At 38.9% G+C, this 18983-nt stretch overlaps 1 protein-coding gene and 2 pseudogenes across 2 annotated transcripts in view; 1 reads left to right on the forward strand and 2 right to left on the reverse strand.

Annotated features, from left to right (window-relative positions):
• Positions 1-244: 244 nt before the first annotated feature.
• Positions 245-1178, reverse strand: LOC123279828 (olfactory receptor 6C2-like; annotated as a pseudogene).
• A 5030-nt stretch (positions 1179-6208) lies between these two features.
• Positions 6209-7178, forward strand: LOC106822830 (small ribosomal subunit protein uS2-like; annotated as a pseudogene).
• Positions 7179-14689: 7511 nt separating this feature from the next.
• The window catches only part of LOC106822844 (olfactory receptor 6C2-like), a 153361-nt gene continuing 149067 nt past the window's right edge, over positions 14690-18983 (reverse strand). The window contains exon 4 of one of the 2 annotated variants that reach the window (XM_070494800.1): positions 14690-17825. In XM_070494800.1, coding sequence (XP_070350901.1) covers positions 16854-17825 — 972 coding nt within the window. In that variant the 3' untranslated portion in view covers positions 14690-16853. The remainder of the gene's footprint in view (positions 17826-18983) is intronic. The other variant, XM_070494799.1, reaches the window with a different exon arrangement.

Genomic DNA, 18983 nt, shown 5'->3' on the forward strand with positions numbered 1-18983 from the left:
TCAGTGTTTGCTGGGGACTAGGTGATTGACTGCCAGTGGTCATCAGGAAGATGTTGGGGTGAAGGAAGTGTTCTAAAACTGGATTGTGGTGTGGTTGCACAACTCTATTAATTTACTAGAATTTATTGAATAGAACACTTACAGCTGGTGACTTTTATAGTAGTTAAGTTATATCTCAATAAAACTGTTAAAAATGGGTGTAAGGCATTCTTTTACATTTTGACATTTTAAATTCATTGGTTCTTTAGCTCTTTGGGATAGATGCAACCCTTTTGTTCATGTCTTTGAAAGCTTGTATCACTTGCTTGTTCCTCAGAGTATAAATGAAGGGATTCATTCCTGGGGCAACCGAAGCCATCAGTACTGACACGATCTTATTCATAGCGACCCCTTATTTTGCATGTGGTTTGGTATAAATGAAGACGCAGCTTCCATAAGTGATAGAAACCACAATTAGATGGGAAGAACATGTCGGAAAAGCCTTTTTCCTTTGCTGCACAGACGGAAATCTGAGAATGGTCCTGATGATGTGCGTGTAGGACATAATTACACACACCGAGGCGAACAGGAGGGTCAACACAGCCAGGACCAAGACAACCCGCTCTATGAACTCCGTGTCCAAGCAGGCAATCTTCAGGATGGGAGCAGCCTCACAGCCAAAGTGACCTATGATATTGGAGTCACAAAACTTGAGCCAAAGCCCATGGTGTACGATGGGAGAATGATAATCAGAGCCTATACGTAACTACCAGCAAGGAATTTGATGCAGGCTCTGTTGTTCATGATGGTCAGGTAATGCAGGGGCTTGCAGATGGCCACGTAATGGTCATGGGACAGGGCCATCAAGAGAAAAAACTCAGTCACACCCAGGAAAATAAGAAAAAATAGCTGAGTGGCACAGGGATTATAGGTAACTGTATTGTCCCCATTGGCAAGGGTATACAGGTATCTGGGAATACAGACAGTGGTAAAAGAGGCTTCTAAAAAGGAGAAATTCCAGAGGAAGAAGCACATAGGAGTGTTAAGGTGGGAATCTACAAAGGCGACACTGGTGATGGTCAGGTTCCCGATCACACTCAGCGGATGAGCGACAAACAAAAAGACCAAAAGCGGAATCTGGAGATTGGGTCATCTGTCAGTCCCTGCCGAGTGATGTTGTTGACGCTGTAATTTTTCATCACTGACCTCTGACTTCTGCATGTTATGTTGGTAAAAATAAGGTAGAAATTGGACATGAGTAGGGTGCAAATGGATTGAAAGTGGGAGTAGAGTGAGAATGCCGGGCAAGCCAATATCATTTTATTTGATAATGTGGTGGCATTGGTGGCTTGTGCTTCTCCAAGATTCATACAATGGCATGGCTGGAAGGCAGGTGTTAAACATTCTTATCATTATATTAATGATAAATATGTGGTACAAGGACTCTTGTAGAATAAACAATCGAAAACCCCAAAAACAAAACCTTGGAATGAACCTCTTTCAGATGATATCAGCCATGTAGAAAAATAAGACAAACACCATCATATGATGGCACCAGCAGGACAACATAACACGTTGGTTTGGGGCATGGACTCTGGAGCTTAATTATCTGGGCTCAAATTATGATTCATTCGGCACGTGATTTTAGGCAAATTATTAATCTTTGTGCCTCAATCTCTTCATATGTAAACTGTGGAGAATAATTGAACTTATTTCATAGGATTGTTAAAAGGAATACATGAGTAATCCATTTAAACCACTTGGAAAATTGTCTGGCGTATAATAAGCATTATATAAGGATTTGCTAACGTTATTGTTGTTACTATTATATACAAAGTTTTAGAATTAATGCTGATAATCCTTCTAGTCATAAACACCATGAAACATTTTTCAGTGGAATGTAATTGGCTTAATTGTAGTGAAAGACATGACGATCCTAAGCCTTCTCCTATTAGTGTCCGCCTTTTCTGAGCTCCACGGCCAAACCTGCTCATTTAAACTAACTATTGCCTTTCTGCTCTATTCAGTTTCAAAACTGGAGAAAACTAACAAAGCATCATCTACACAACAACCAGATGCTCTTTTAAACAAATACATAGAATGATGTCTTTTCCCTTCTTCAATCCCTTCAATGGCTTCCTTCTGAACTTGGAATGAAACTGAAATTCTCTACTTAAGCCTGCAGATTCCCACACGATCTGGCCGCTGCTGCTCTCTCCAACCTCAGCTTTGTCTACGCTTTCTCTCATTCAGCGTGTCCCATTTATAGGGACCTTTTTCAGTTCCTCCAGCTTCACGTATATCTATTCTTTGTAATTTTTTAGGTCTTTCTCATCATGATCTCCTTGGGGAGGTGGTCCTGTATTCTCCAAAGCAAACCCTCTGTGAACCTGGGGTTTTCAGTCCTGCACTCCGCTTTCCTTCCAGCACTCCTTTACTCTTTGTAATTGCGTATTTTCTTTATAACTTGTTAACCTTTGTCCCCTTCCTAGACTGCAAGGCCCAGGAGGATGTGGATCATGTTTCTTGTGTTCACAGCTCTCAATGCGCTGCCTAGCAACATGTTTGACACTCAGTAGGAGTTAAATAAATATTTGTTAAGTAAATAATGGGACCAAGTATTTTATATGTGAAAACAAAGCAGCTGATTACACTTTAACCGAGACATCATTCACCCGTTTCCATTTAGTCATTTATCTCCAATGAGTTTTCTAAACTTGTTGAGACTATTTTTGGCGTCAGCAAGGTAAAAAGATCATTTTACCAGTAGTCCCCTGATTGATGCCAGGCCTGTTTGCCAGAGCCAAAGGGTAAACCAGACAATAAACTTTACGTTATTATCGATTCTTGTGGAGAACTGTTTTGTGGAAATTAGATGCTAGAGGATTGACTTGACCCCCATACCCATAATTCTCCTCTAGGACACTGATTGAGGCTGCTGGAAAGTTAATTCCCGGGTAAACAGGGCACAATTGCCTGGGTCATTTTGAAGATGGTGGTGCTGAAGGGTGGGGGTTTCGGAGTCAGTCAGGTCAGGGTGCAGCATTCTGCTTCCTTCAGTTTCATCACCCATAAGACACAGATATTAATATCATCTTCCTCACTGAATTGGGGAGAGGATTAAATAAGATTAAATACAAAGTCCTTAGCATAGTTTTACAGACAGTATCAGCACTAAGTAAAGGCTGAATATTTTTGCTGTTTCTTCTTTTTTCCTTGAACAGGAGTTGTTCCTGCCACAATGCTTGATATCTTTCCCTGTTTGGTCAAGGAGTTTGGTTCCCTTTCTCCTCTTTTCCTCGCTGCAACCGTAGCTCTGTCCTTCATGTCTCTCCAAGACATCCATAAAGTTTCCTACTCACTCTTGATATTATGAAGACTTCTGGAATCTCACAAGTAGTACTTCCCTGGCAAGTCTATTCATCAATGGATCATGTACCGGCTGCATTACACTGTGTGTTCTCTTCATTCCACCTCCACTTAGGGTTTGTCATTTACTCTTCGCAATGTGTAGAATAGCACGCTGACAACATTTCTTAATTCATCCACCTCTCTTTGAACTTACTCCCCAACAGCACATAACCTCCAAATTCTCTTCTGGGCCTTGTCGTGGTGCCCTGACTTTTCAAAACCTTGTGCCAATTCAGAATGTATCCATTCAGACTACCCTACTAGCTTAGCCATCTCTTCCACACTCTATTTGTGTTCTCCTCTCTCTTTCTTAAAAAAAAAAAAAGAAAAGAAAACCTCAGCCTTGGTGGATGCCGGTCCTGTGTATATATAATTATTACCTATAGATTATGAATAGATTGATACAATCTTAGGTGCAGCTGATATGGTCGGCCATTTTGTTCAATCCCCCAATTTTGAGGTTAAAAACAGATAGTTGGAAGTTATTATTACATATATAATACTTATTATATATGGCTGGCTTATTAGCGGCAGGCTTGTTAGTGGCAGGAGAATGAATTTGCCTCCTGAATCCCAATTACATATTTTCTTTCCTATATAAATGTCAGAAAAAAATTTCAGGAGTCTGTTTTTCTGATCTTCAGATTTTCTAACTCTAATGTGTTCTCTAACTCATTTGAGTGGTTAAGGCTTTCATATAGTAAATTGCTCACTTTCTAAATTTTCTGGAAGAATGGTAGAGACCGAGGGTCAGAAATAGCAATTTATTATATGAAAGTTTGACCACTTAAGTGAGTTTGTCTTATTATTCAGAAAATTGCTCCCATATGGCTTTCTTGTTACTGTGGAAATAGCAAATGGATCAATACTCAGTTTCAAAAGCTGGCAATAACTTTGAACTATTGATTCTGGAGATATTTTGTTTTTAATTGAAAAGTACATTTCTTTTTTTTTTCTGCTGAGAAAGATTCGCTCTGAGCTCACTTCTGTTGCCAGTCTTCCTCTCTGTTTTTTTTTCCCCTCCCCAAAACCCTGGTACATAGTTGCATATTCTTAGCTGTAAGTCCTTCTAGTTCTTCTATGTGAGCCACTGCCATAGCATGGCTACTGACAGACGAGTGGTGTGGTTCCACGCCCGGGAACTGAACCGGGCTGCTGAAGCAGAGCACACTGAACTGCCACCACTAGGCCATCAGGGATGGCTCTGAAAAATACATTTCTGATGATGAAATTCAATCATATTCTTAATATTCTTAAATATTTCAAAGTAACGCCTTTTAGCTTGTTTACTTCACCCACGTATAAGCTTTTCATGATTGGGCAAATAGAGAGGACATGGATAATTGACTTCCCCCTCTCGTTTCCCCTATTTTTTGAGTAGATAATCAATCTTTTATAGGATGCCACCTCGGCCTATCTGACCGTGTATCTGTCAATTAACTATCTGCATCTGAATTAGGGCCAATAGAAGGCAGACAATGGCTCTTCAACACTCTATAATTAATCACATTATAGTTATTTACACATTTTTCCATCTGTACTCACTGTCTCCGGGGCTCCTGATTTCTTCCAATATGTTGAACAGGATCCTCCCGGAAGACTCCAATTAGTTTCTGAAAGGATGGTTTTCACTTGGTTGTTGGAAAACATTTCCCACAGATAGCCTTGATGTGTATTTCCCCTGAGTGTAGGGAAAGTGGCTTTTCCCTTCCCAGTGAGGTATGGACTGTGTCCAGTCAAGCTGCATAGCCCCTCCCTTGGTTTTCAGACAGCATTACAGGGATGTGCAACCACCTCTGACTCTTGTTACCTGCTAGCTGGTACCATCCCAGGTAACAGAGAGTCACTTGGGGACTGATCATAGGATGCTAAATGTTAAAGGCGAGAGGTCAAGTCTCTGGACCTCAACTATCTTTCCCTCCTGGCCTCTTAATTCCATCTCTTACTTTCATCCAGGCTTCCAGTGCCCTCATATAACACCTTGCCAAGTACTTTTTATCCTGGACTATGCTCTGGACCCTGAAAATTTTTTTACTTTTTCTCTGTCAGTATTTAATTTTTCTCTACATCCCAATCTCACCTGGATAAGAAATTAATGAACTCTTGCACAATAACATATAAATATCCTCATTTAACATATTCATTGACCACTGGCCTAATGTGTTTACACACGTAGGGACAAATGTGTTGTAAAATATGAAGCCCCTTCTATAAGGTCATATCCTCAGCCTGGAGATTCAGATTGTGTAGTGGAGAACCCTGGGGGGGACATTTTCATTCGACTGAGGAGAAAGAGCTTTATCAGAACTTTTCATAGATGGCTGTATCCTTTATAAATCATCTGTTTCTCTTCTTAACCTTTCTCCCTGCCGTGAATATTATTCAAAGGTCCTGTTCAAAGGCATGTCACATGTCATAAAACAAGGTGATATCTCAGAATTATCTGTTGATTCCTCTTCTGGAATATTGTCTCTGTTATTTAGTACCCAGATTTGATTCTATTAGCTTCCAGATGGTGCGTGTATGTCAAAACTAACTTGATTATGCTGCCCTCTCTGATGGTCCTTCATGGCTTCTAAGCGTACCCTAACCACAAAGGTTCTTAGTGTAACTCAAAGGTGGGAAGGAATGGACGACTAGAAGCAAGTAAGTTAGACTTCACCACATTTTTTTGCATGTACCCCCACACTAGCACTTATAAAAATTCTGTGAGAAAGTTCTCCTCAGTAACTGATACCCATTAATTCCCAGTCACTTTTCCTCTTAAGAAATTTTTGCTTTCCGTGCTGCCCAGGGAGGGGTCCATATGACATTGTTCTGGATTCCCATCGTAACTTAAAAGGAAAGCTTTCACAATGTCCGGAGCCCTTGATGTCCTGCAAATGAAGGAGGAGGATGTCCTCAAATTCCTTGCAGCAGGAACCCGCTTAGGCAGCACCAACCTTGACTTCCAGATGGAACAGTACATCCACAAAAGGAAAAGTGATGGCATCTATATCATAAATTTGAAGAGGACCTGGGAGAAGCTTCTGCTGGCAGCTCGTGCCATTGTCCCCATTGAAAACCCAGTTGATGTCAGTGTCATCTCCTCCAGGAATACTGGCCAGCAAGCTGTGCTGAAGTTTGCTGCTGCCACTGGAGCCACTCCTATTGCTGACCACTTCACTCCCAGAACCTTCACTAACCAGATCCAGGCAGCCTTCCGGAACCAAGACTTCTGGTGATTACTGATCCCAGGGCTGACCACCAGCCTCTCACAGAGGCGTCTTATGTTAACCTGCCCACCATTGCTCTGTGTAACACAGACTCTCCTCTGCACTATGTGGACATTGCCATCCCATGTGACAATAAAGGAGCTCAGTCTGTGGGTCTGATGTGGTGGATGCTTGCCCGGAAAGTTCTACGCATGCGGGGTACCATCTCCTGTGAGCACCCATAGGAGGTCATGCCTGGGATCTCCACTTCTACAGAGATCCTGAAGAGATTGAAAAGGAAGAGCAGGCTGCTGCTGAAAAGGCTGTGACCAAGGAGGAATTTCAGGGTGAATGGACTGCTCCTGCTCCTGAGTTCACTGCTACTCAACCTGAGGTTGCAGACCGATCTGAAGGCGTGCAGCTGCGCTTTGTGCTTATTCAGCAGTTCCCTACTGAAGACTGGAGTGCTCAGCCTGCCACTGGAGACTGGTCTGCAGCTCCCACTGCTCAGGCCACTGAGTGGGTAGGAACAACCACTGAGTGGTCTTAAGCTGCTCTTCCACAAACTCTTAAAATGGAAATAAGGTTGACAGAAAATAAGGTTGACTAAAAAAAAAAAGAAAGAAATTTTTAAAACTCAAATCCCAAATATATTGTTCTACTCTATTAGTAGGGAAAATGTTCATATATTCTGGTTAACTCAGAAGATGGAAGACTATAGAAACTGACAGGAACTCTCTCCAGTTTGGAAAATTGATAGTCTACTCTTTCTGAAAACGAAGACAGGTCTCCCACTAAATTTTACATTTACAAGAAGAGCAACAGTTATATCCATTGAGTCTGAAACAAGTGTGGAGGGATCAACCTACCGAACAACCAGAAGATTCCCTTGGGAGCCCAGGTTCAAAAATTGCTAATTAACCTACAGTGTAATGAACTTGAATGAACTCTTTCACATGAAAGCTTTAAACATATATCAGTGGGAAGAGTGTCTTTGGAGACAAGGAGATGCAACAATAGTCATGTGCAGAACAATAAGGGTCAGAAAACAAGTCAGGAGGCTTGACTCTCTCCACATGCGTAGGGATATTTCAGTTGAACCCAGGAGAGAAGCGGCTCAGAATTCCCCAAGGGAAGCCAGATTTGGATGAAGTCCTATCACCCTCTGGTGACCATTCTTCATATGAGACATCACAAATAATTCAGGGAATTTGTGTTCAGTTTTCTCACTTTTGACTTAAGCTTCAAGGTTAGAAGCCATTCGTGTTGGTCAAAGGGTGCAAAGTTGCGGTTATGTAGGATGAGTAAGTCTAGAGATCAAATGTACAGCGTGATGAACTGTAGTTAGTGATACTGTACTGAATACTGGAAATTTGCTAAGAGAGTAGATTTCAGATGCTCTCATCACACACACAAAAAAGGTCACTGTGAGAAAAAGATACGTTAATTCATTTGACTGTAGTAATAGTTTCACTATGTATATGTGTATCAAATCATCATGTTATATACTTTAAATACATACAATTTTATTTTTTAAAATGTTAGTTGCTGTCCAACCCCCCAAAAAAGTTGATGCAAATAGTGCAGAATTGTAATTTATGCATAATATTTTTGTTTTTTCATTGACTTAATCAAATTTTACAGAATATTTTCTCCATTCAATGCATTATTATATATTTGATAGGGGTAGGATAAATGTGGGAGTGTCTAACATTACATAAAACATAGTTGATGTTTAGCTAGGTAACTAGTATTGATTGAGCTCTTCTTTGACCTAATCCTGTGCTGTGCTTTATATATGTTGTCTCTTATAATCTTTATGACAACCCTTGTGGGTGGGTTACATGACTATCCCCATTTTATGAACGAAAAATTGAGCGATTGAAAACTGAGAAGCTAGATGCTCAGGCCACATATTTGCAAAGAGCTAGAGTTTAGACTTGAACCCATGTTTGCATGACGACAAAGTCCCTGCTTTCTAAATATACTACATTGTCTCCCTATGCTTCAAAGAACGAGGGTTTAAAGCCAAAGATCACCTGGTCTGATTAACTGTGGGCAGGGAGGGGGTCCTAGTCACTGACACTATTTCCCAGAACCCTAGAAGAAAGCTAGCCCAAAATAAATGTAAACTTTTTGATGACTTAAATTTATTCCAATGACTGCCCAACTAAGACATAATTGCATATGTGCCGACTGACAGTGACTTTGTCTTTCTGTGGGTCTTGAATGAGTTTAAACATACACGTTTTAACATATAGCAAGTGTATGGACTTGTAATGTTCAAACAGGATGTAGTGATTTATGCAGTCAAACGCGATTGCTTTAGAATCCACTTCTATTTCTGGTCACTGCAAGAAATATCAAAATATTTTAAGGAAAAATAGCCTGAATTCCCAGAAATAAACTTTCCAATTATTTGTTCCATTGTTTTTTAATTGTTTTAAAAATAGTCTTGAAGTTTTTTTGTCTCTAACAGCAACACAGAAAGAAATGTGTGAAAGTTGATCAATTAGATGTTATTCATGGCAACAGAAAGTATGAGATGGTCAGGAAATTTCTGAAATGTTCATTGTGGACCTTGACAAAGAAGATATGACTCTGGAAAGGGTGTTCATTCAAAGTCTCCCCTCTTGCTGTGCTTTTTGGGAAAAGTGGTTTCCCTGATGCGTGTAAAATTCAGCCAAAAGTTATTCCTTTTAGATGGACTTGTTATATCAACTTGCTTTATCCCATGATGGCCTTAACTTCATGAAGTCAGCAAAAGCTTTCAAGTTACTGACAACCAGATAGATATTTGTCTTTTCTAGGTTACCCAGGGACCCAAATGAATATGTCTATTGATTAGAAGAATCCCAATTTGTGTCATTGTGGACTAGTAAGGAGAAGGGGATTCTCTGTTAAATTTCTCCATTCTGAGGGTATAACTTTAGTGATTTACTTCTTGGTCTGTCTAGTCAGTGAGAACACCATAAGAAATCACATCAAGGGGCTGGCCCGGTTGTGTAGTGGTTAAGTTTTCATGCTTCTCTTCAGCAACCCGGGATTCACAGGTTCAGGTCCTGGGTACGGACCTAACACTGCTTGTCAAGCCATACTGTGGCAGCATCCCAGATAAAACAGAGGAGGATTGGCACAGATATTAGCTCAGTGACAATCTTCCTCAAGCAAAAAGAGGAAGATTGCCAACAGATGTTAGCTCAGTGCCAGTCTTCCTCACACACACACACACACACACACAAATCACATCAACCTTACTTGTTGACTCCAAGTGAAATTACCCTATTGTTTCCAATATATTTAGTCTTCAAAATCTGTGTGACTTCAAAGCTCTAATTAAAATACTTATTTTTCTGTAGTTGCTTTTTATTTTCCCAGAGACTCAAGGACATGTAGTTAGATTATCTGAATCCCTGTTTTCACCTGATGGATAGAGAATCTAAGGCCCGGGGCAGGCAGTGAGTTCTAAAGTCACAGACTTTGGCAGAGTGTAACATGGAACATGTCTCTTGTCTTCAAGCTTAGGGTTTCCCTCCTAACACTGATAAACAGAAGATAATATATTTCTCTTTCGCACTTTGTCAATGGGGGCCATTTTCATAAAGCCACATCACACTTATCCTCCTTATTTATTCTCCCTATATTTTACTTTCTAAGTTTTCTGTCATTCACTGCACTGCACGCACAGGGTGTGCTCTACATCAGACGAGGCTGTATTTTTTCCTCCATAGACTTCTAAGCTTTGGGAAAAAAAACTCTGAATCAAGGTGTCAGAATGTGTAGATGACAACACAACAACAACAAAAATAACAAACAATTGGAGCTCTTGAGATCTCTCAAAAGCCCATGTCTCTGTCTAAGCAAAGAACTGGCACATCTGGAATTACCAGGGGTATAGAGTGGCGTATAACATGGAGAAAATTTTTTAGGCTTCTGACTGGGATTTCTTTCTTTTTCCCCAGAGGTCTTTCTCTTACTGATTTTTAATTTAATCCCATTCTGGTCAGAAATCATAGTTTGGATGACTGGAATCCTTTAAATTTATTGAGATTTGTTTTATGGCCCAGAATATGATCTACCTTGGTAAATTCCATGTGCGTTTGAAAACAGTGTATATTCTGCTATTTTTTAGTGTCAGTTAGGTCAAATTGGTTGCTGGTGTTGTTCAAATCCTGTATATCCCGACAGATATTCAGTCTACATGTTCTAGATACGCGTACAAGCGTACAAGGATTCCAGCTTCTCCGCATCCTCACTAATACTTGTTACATTTTGTTTTCTTGTTAACAGCTGTCCTAAGATGTGTGAGGTGAGATCTCATTGTGGTTTTGATTTGCATTTCCCTGATTATTAGTGATATTGAGAATCTTTTCATATACCTGTTGGCCCTTTGTATGTCTTCTCTGGAGAAATGCCTATTCAGATCCATTGCCCGTTTTGTAATCAGGTTACTTGTTGGGTGTTTTTTTCTATTGAGTTGTATGAGGTCCTTACATATTTTCAACATTAATGCCTTATCAAATGCAAGGTTTGCGAATATTTTCTCCCATTCCATAGGTTGCCTTTTCGTTTTGCTGATTGTTTCCTTTGCTCCCAAAAGGATTAAACTATAAATTAGTAACTTAACTACATCCTAGAACAAACCTTAAAAATATTTATACAAACACAAAAATATCAAGGAGCCAATAATGTAAAAATCACAATGTTTGGAATCCAATAAAAGTTATCAAACATGCAAAGAAGCAATGAAAAAAAAAATTAGTCAATTGAAATGACCTGGAAGAGACACAAACGTTAGAATAAGCATCTTTTTGTGTGCCTGTTGACCACTTGTATATCTTCTTTGGAGAAATGTCTGGTCAGATCTTTTGCCCCTTTTTTAATTGGGTTGTTAGTTTTTTTGTTGTTGAGATGTATGACTTCTTTACATATTTTCAATATTAACCTCTTATCAGATATATGGTTTGCAAATATCTTCTCCCGATTATTAAGTTGTCTTTTCGTTTTGTTGTTGGTGCTCTTTGCTGTGCAGAAGTTTTTAGTTTGATGTAGTCCCATTTGTTTATTTTTTCTATTGTTTCCCTTGCCTGGTCAGACATGGTCTTTGAAAAAATGCTGCTGAGACTGATGTCAAAGAGCATACTGCCTATGTTTTCTTCCAGAAGTTTCATGGCTTCAGGTCTTACATTCAAGTCTTTAATCCATTTTGAGTTAATTTTTATGTATGGTGTAAGATAATGGTCTACTTTCATTCTTTTCATGTGGCTGTCCAGTTATCCCAACACCATTTATTGAAGAGACTTTCCTGTCTCCATGGTACATTCTTGGCTCGCTTGTCAAAAATTAGCTGTCCATAGGGGTGTGGGTTTCTTTCTGGGCTCTTGATTCTGTTCCATTTATCTGCATGTCTGTTTTTGTGCCAGTACCATGCTGTTTTGGTTACTATAGCCTTGTAGTATATTTGAAAATCAGGGAGTGTGCTATCTCCAGCTTTATTCTTTTTTCTCAGGAATCCTTTGGCTATTCAGGGTCTTTTGTTGTTCCACGTAAATTTTAGGATTCTTTGTACTATTTCTGTGAAAAGTGTCCTTGAAACTTTGATGGGGATTGCATTGAATCTGTAGATTGCTTTAGGAAGTATGAACATTTTAACTATGTTAATTTTTCCAGTCCAAGAGCACAGAATATCTTTACCTTTCTTTGCGTCTTTTTCAATTTCTTTCAACAACATTTTACAGTTTTCAGAGTACAGATTTTTCACATCTTTGGTTAAGTTTATTCCTAGGTATTTTATTCTTTTTATTGCACTTGTGAATGGGATTGTATTCTTAATTTCTCTTTCTGCTACTTTGTTGTTACTGTATAGAAACACAACTGATTTTTGTGTGTTGATTTTGTATCCTGCAACTTTACCACATTCGTTTATCATTTCTAAAAGTTTTTTGGTGGATTCTTTAGGGTTTTCTACATATAAAATCACGTCATCTGCAAATAGTGATTGTTTCACTTCTTCCTTTCCAAGTGTCTTATAATGTTAAACATAAATTTACCACATGACCTAGCAATCTCACCCCTAAGTGTTGATCCCAGATAGATGAACCATGTGTCTGCGAAAGACTCATATACAAGTGTTTATCACCAACTGTTACCCCAGGAACTCAAAGGTGGATTTGGATATTTTGCTGTTTTTCCGAATTGTTCTTTTTCCTTTTGTTATGTTAAGGAGATGCAATCACCAACCACCCTGAACCAGACCAAGCCTGAACAGAGAGCTGCACCTATCACCTTTGCCTTTTTTTAATGCTAAGATCTCTCCAGGAGAAGCTTGGGCCTTATTAAGTAAGCTGCAGTGTATGTGGAAGCATGTTTTTCATTTGAACCTGCACAAGCAAATACCCACCTCTCCCTTTTGAATATTCATTCCCCATCCAAAATAAATGTCCCTGCTTCCCTTTGTTCGGGGATGCCATGACTCTGGAAATGTTTCCTCATGGTCTCTTATTTGCCACAAATATACTTTTCTTTGTGAGACAACTACTTCTGGTGGAGAGTCTGATTTAACTCACCAGGAGGGAGCGCACTTCAGTTTGGGTAACATGTTCATAACAGTTTTAACCATAATAGCCAAAAATTGAAAACAATCCTAATGTCCATCAACTGGTGAATAGATAAACAAAAGGAAAAAAAAGGCAAACCAGAGAATGTGGTATTCTGAAAACTTAGGCAAGAGCATCTTCCTAGGGGGAAGGAGTGATTTATTGAATCAAATGCTGCTAATAGATCAAACGTGATAACTGTGAGAGAGACCAAAATCTTTTCTCTCTCCTCTGTAGCAGAAAAGGGGTGGATTATGAGAGCTTTGTCTTTGTGGGAGACGTGGAGTCTACTGGATTGTGGATGGGAAACATTTTGCCCAGGTAGAAAGATTTACCCAAAGCGTTTTGAAGCACAGTCTTGATCCAGTTTTCTTTTTTCTAAACTGAAATTATACCTGCCATCTGGTTCTTCCTTCAGGGCCATCTCACCTAAAATCGCCTCTTCTGTAAGATATGTTCTCTGCTTACTTTTTCACCTTTCTAAATCTTTTTTGGGTCTAAGGAGAGTTCTGTCTTTTCACAGGGCCTGCCAGAATAGGAAGCAGTATTGTGCTCTGGTCATATGAATGGACTGTGGATCCAGATTACCTGGGTTCAAATCTATCCGTTTTTCTATCTGTTAGTCATGTGTCTTAGGCACTATGTCTCAGTTCCTTTATTTGCAATACAAGAACAATAATGATAGCATATTATTAATAATAATAATATATTGGTGATTATATACAATATATAGATTTTTTAATTGAGTCTATTATTACCATACATATTACTTAGAACAATACCTGGCACATAGTAAATAACGTAAATGCTATTATTATTTCACTTGACCATAGGGATCTCCCTTCTGTATTGAAAGCACACATGATCTATGCCACTTATGTGGCACTTCAATATATGTTGCCGTGTGCAATTTATTGTATTGTTAACTTTTTATGGTTGTATATTTTATATATTGTATTGTTTCCCTGGGGCAGATTAACTTTGTTGCATTTTCTATACTGCATATCAAAATGCTGGGCATACGTTCAAGTATTTGTTAAAGTATGAACAAAATGTGTTGAAGGCCAGAGAATATCTAGGGCTATTTTTATTCCTAGGAGAGTGATTTCCTCAGCAAGAGACACATTAGCTTTTAGGAGGTTTTTAAATATCCAAAGCAGTAAAAATGTTTTTTCTCCTCAGAGCAGCCACTTTGGGATCAATTGTACTGACAAACAATATGTTCCCTGAGGGTCCTGGTTCTAAGGGACTAAGAAAAAAACGTTGTTGCTATCTTCAAGAACAAAAGTTAAAGAAATGTGGAAGAGAAGTCATCCCAGAGAGACTGTTGAGGAAGTTGCAATGGGAGCATCAAACACAGGTCCTCAGCAGGCTAGGGAGAAGAATGAGAGGTGGAACAATGGGTTTGAATGGCACCTTGCATTGAGTAGTCTGCAAAAGAAAGCTTTAAATTGTCTTGCAAATCCATCATTAAGTAGCCAGAGTTTCCTAAGCATAGAGAAGATAGTTAACTTGAGGATTGTATTTATTTTTTAACAAACCTTACATTTTTTTAGAACAGTTTTAGATTTACAGAAAAATTGAGAAGATAGTATAGACAGTTCCCAAATACCATGCACTCAGTTTCCCTTATAACATCTTACAGTGGTATGATGCATTTGTTATAGTTAATGAACCAATCCTTTTACATTATTATTAAGTAAAGTCCATAATTTACTCAGATTTCCTTAGTTTTCAGCTAATATCTTTTTTCTATTCCATGATCCCATCTCGTGAACCAAATTACATTTAATTGTCGTGTATCCTTAGCCTCCTCTTGACTATGACAGTTTCTCAGACTTTCCATATATTTGAAGACTTTGACAGCTTTGAGAAGTACTGGTTGGGTATTTTATAGGATGCCCCCACTATTGGAAGTTGTCTGATGCTATTGGGAACAAGAGGTAAAGTGGCATTTTTATCACACCGTGTCAAGGATACATACCATCAACATGACTTGATCTTGACCTGGATCATGTGGCTGAGATAGTGTTTGCCAGTTTCTCCACTGTAAAGTTTCCCCTTCTTGTAGGGTGGAGAATCTACATAAATTATTTGGAATACTTCTACACAGGAGATTTGTCTCTTCTCCCTCATCTATTAATTTGTTCACTTATTTATATCAATATGGGGTCTTGGTGTTTTAGAAATTTTAAATGAAAAAAGAAGAAAGCCTTTGGAGAATAGAACCCTATTTTCCCTGAATATTTTTGAAGTATGAAAGAAGTTTATACTCATACTATGGCCATGACCTTGTGTGAACGACTGAAAATATGATCAAAATAGAAAGTACATTTAAGCAATTAGCTGATGTTTAGTAAACATAGATAATAGTTGCATATGTACTCTGAAAGCATAAAATTTTACTTTCACAATTATGGAACATGAAAGCAATAAAAAGACTGTGTTTACCATTTAATAAAAAGAATTCCAATTATTTGGTCCAAGGTCCTTGCATGAATGTTACCTGTTTTTACACCTCTCTTCTTCTTCTCTAAGTCTATCATTTTTTTTCACATTATACCTGGATTTTATCTTCAGTAGCCGATCTATGCTAAGCCACCAAATGTCCCTTAGGATCTTCTTCCCAAATTATAAACTTTTTTTCCCTGAGCTAACATCTGTTGCCAGTCCTCCTCTTTTTGTATGTGAGGTGCCACACCACAACATGGCCACTGACAGACAAGTGGTGTAGGTCCACACCCAGGAACTGAACCTGAGCCACCGAAGTAGAGCATGCTGAACTTTACCACTTAGGCCACCAGTGCTAGCTCTGAACTTTTTGATATGTTGATCAATACTCCTAATCTCTAATATTTTCTTAATCAAGAGATAATATAAGTCTGGATATTGGAGAACTTATCTAACCAAGATTTAGTTATCCTGCCCTTAAATTCGGGGCTTGTTCTCCTTGAGTCTGTATCTAAACACCCTCAATGGCAATGTCAATAGAAGGTGCCCAGTACTTGGGAGTCTTGTTCTTTCTCTTCTGCCATCATATCATATTGCAGGATGCAGTACACACACATAATTTCCAGAAAGGCCTGTAGAAATATTTTTGTGGGTAATAATTGGCTTAAAAGAAAGAATATAGTTATCTTCACTGATGTGAGATTTGCCCCAGTAACACTTTCTACTCATTCCTGAAAAATGGGCATTCTAAAATGAGAACAAGAGAAGCGGAGTGTGCACTTATTTAAATCTCTGAGTAAGATTTGATGAAGGGTTTTTATTACCCTTGTAAATTGTAGGCTGGATAGTGAAGTATTCCCAACAAGTGAGAAATAGTCTCTGGGCAATTATATTCCACATCATGACAAGGCCATATGGCCAGAAACACAAATTTCTTTATTTGCATTTATTTTTTATGACATTGAGCATTCCAGGAATGTGGTATGGAAGATGCAGTAATTAAAGAAATCATTCTGAATAAAATAAACTTAAAAGAAGGAGAAATAAATACCTTGATTTGACTTTTGGACTATAAGGGGAAAATGTTCCTGGGGGAAGATTAATTTAATAAATCTACAGAATACAAAGGAACCACTTAATTTGGCAAATTCATGAATGTCGCCCATGGGTTATTCAGATTTAAATTTAATTTAACTTAGCCTCAAAAAACATCAATATCCTCTCACTTCTTTGTGAGAAATACAATTCTTTTTACTGTATCTTTAAAGGCATCTTTCGCTTGCCTGTTTCGAAGTGTATAAATGAACGGATTAAGCACAGGGGCGACTGAAGTAGCGAGCACAGACACCACTTTATTGATGGCCACTCCTTCCCTTGCTGAGGGTTTGATGTAGACGAAGATGCAGGTGCCATATGTGACAGAAACCACAATCACGTGGGAAGAACAGGTGGAAAAGGCCTTTTTCCTCTGTTGGGCAGAGGGGAATCTTAGAATGGTCTTGATGATGTATGTATAGGAGAGGACTACACACACTAGAGTAGCAATGAGTGTCAGCACAGCAAAACTCAGAATAACTCCCTCTATTAACACTGTGTCTGAGCAGGTTATCTGTAAAACAGGAGATGCATCACAGCCAAAATGATCAATTACGTTAGAGTCACAGAATTCCAGCTGGAGGCCCAGGCCAAGAGGTGGGAGGATGATCAACAGGCCAGCAAACCAACAGGAGAGAACAAGTGTAGCGCAGTCTCTGTTGTTCATGATGGTCGTGTAATGCAGGGGCTTACAAATGGCCACACAGCGGTCGTAGGACATGGTGGCAAGGAGAAAAAATTCTGTTGCTCCAAAGAGGACAACAAAAAATAACTGAGTAACACAAGCATTATAGGTAATAGTATTATCTCCAGTTGTGATAGTATACAGGAATCTGGGAATACAGACAGTGGTGAACGAGACTTCTAAGAAAGAGAAATTTCGGAGGAAAAAATACATGGGAGTTTTAAGATGGGAATCCAAAAGTGTGAGGGTGATAATGATGAGGTTTCCAGCCACACTCAACACGTAGGTGAGAAACAAAAATACAAAAAGCAGAATTTGTAGTTTTGGATCATCTGTCAATCCCAACAGGATGAACGTTGTTACCGCCGTGTGATTTCTCATCTTTGCCTTGTACCAAGTCGAGAGTGATTCTACCTGATGAGAGCAGTGCCATAAAAAGTCAGTATTGGAACCTGAACAAAGACATCCCAGCAAGCCAGCTTAAATGCACTTTCCTCTTTTACTTAATAATCAATTTGTTAACATAGCAGTACTTTTGACATCTTGCTAGGAGACATTTTCAAAAATATCTAATATAGATCTTATGCGTACTTCTGTGATTAGAAAGTATATTTTCAAAGATATCAAATAACAAAACAAAATATAAATTATATGTCTTATTTGCAGTTTCTCAACAATATTGCCTTGTGGGGTTGATTTTATTTGTCCTTATCCTGGAGGAAATTATGTCATTTTTGAAGTTTTTTCTTTCATCCTTATCTTTCTTTGCTTTTCCACACCATACTGAAATGCTCCCTTTTCAAAACCAAGATGCATCTGTTAATTAGTATTTAGCTTTTTTTGTTTTTAAGTTAAAACTTTTTTTAGAGCAATTTCACAGCAAAATTGAGAGGACGGCACAGAGATTTCCCTTATCCCTCCTACTCCCACACATGCATAGCCTCCCCCATTGTCAACATTCCCCACTAGAGTGGTATAACTGTCACAGTTGATGAACTGCTCTGACGCATCATATTCACCCAAAGCCTATAGTTTACATTCTGGTTCACTCTTGGTGTTTAGTCTATGTGTTTGGACAAATGTTTAATTAATGTTTTCTGTTGATCTTCTTATGTTGTTATGCTGAATTCTAACAGCAGCACATTGATTTAAAAGTGTTAGTCCTGATCTTTGCACTTCAGATCATCTCTAAATAAGGAGATAAAAAGATGTACCTTTACTTTGTCACCCTATATTTAGGCAAAGGACAGTATTTCTAAGCCAGTTTTGGGACTGCTTAGGCAGAAGGTTTCCCGAAGTTGTATAAAGAAAATTATTCTGGAACCTTAATATAACCCAGATTTAATCCTGTTTTGGTGCTTCGGGTCACGGACAGAGCCCAGAGAGAAGGATCCATGGTATCTACTTTCTTTGCCAGCCTGATCAACCCTGTGCTCTTCGCAGCACGCAGCCTTCAGAATCTGTCTCAGGTTATATCTTAGTGACCTCTTTGAATGATTTCTGCTTTTCCCTCCTCAAATCACCTCTCCCCACTAATTTACCAGCCAGCTCCCTAACCCTGTTGCTTATGTT

The sequence above is a fragment of the Equus asinus genome, chromosome 22 (genome assembly GCF_041296235.1).
Source record: "Equus asinus isolate D_3611 breed Donkey chromosome 22, EquAss-T2T_v2, whole genome shotgun sequence".
Classification (NCBI taxonomy): domain Eukaryota; kingdom Metazoa; phylum Chordata; class Mammalia; order Perissodactyla; family Equidae; genus Equus; species Equus asinus.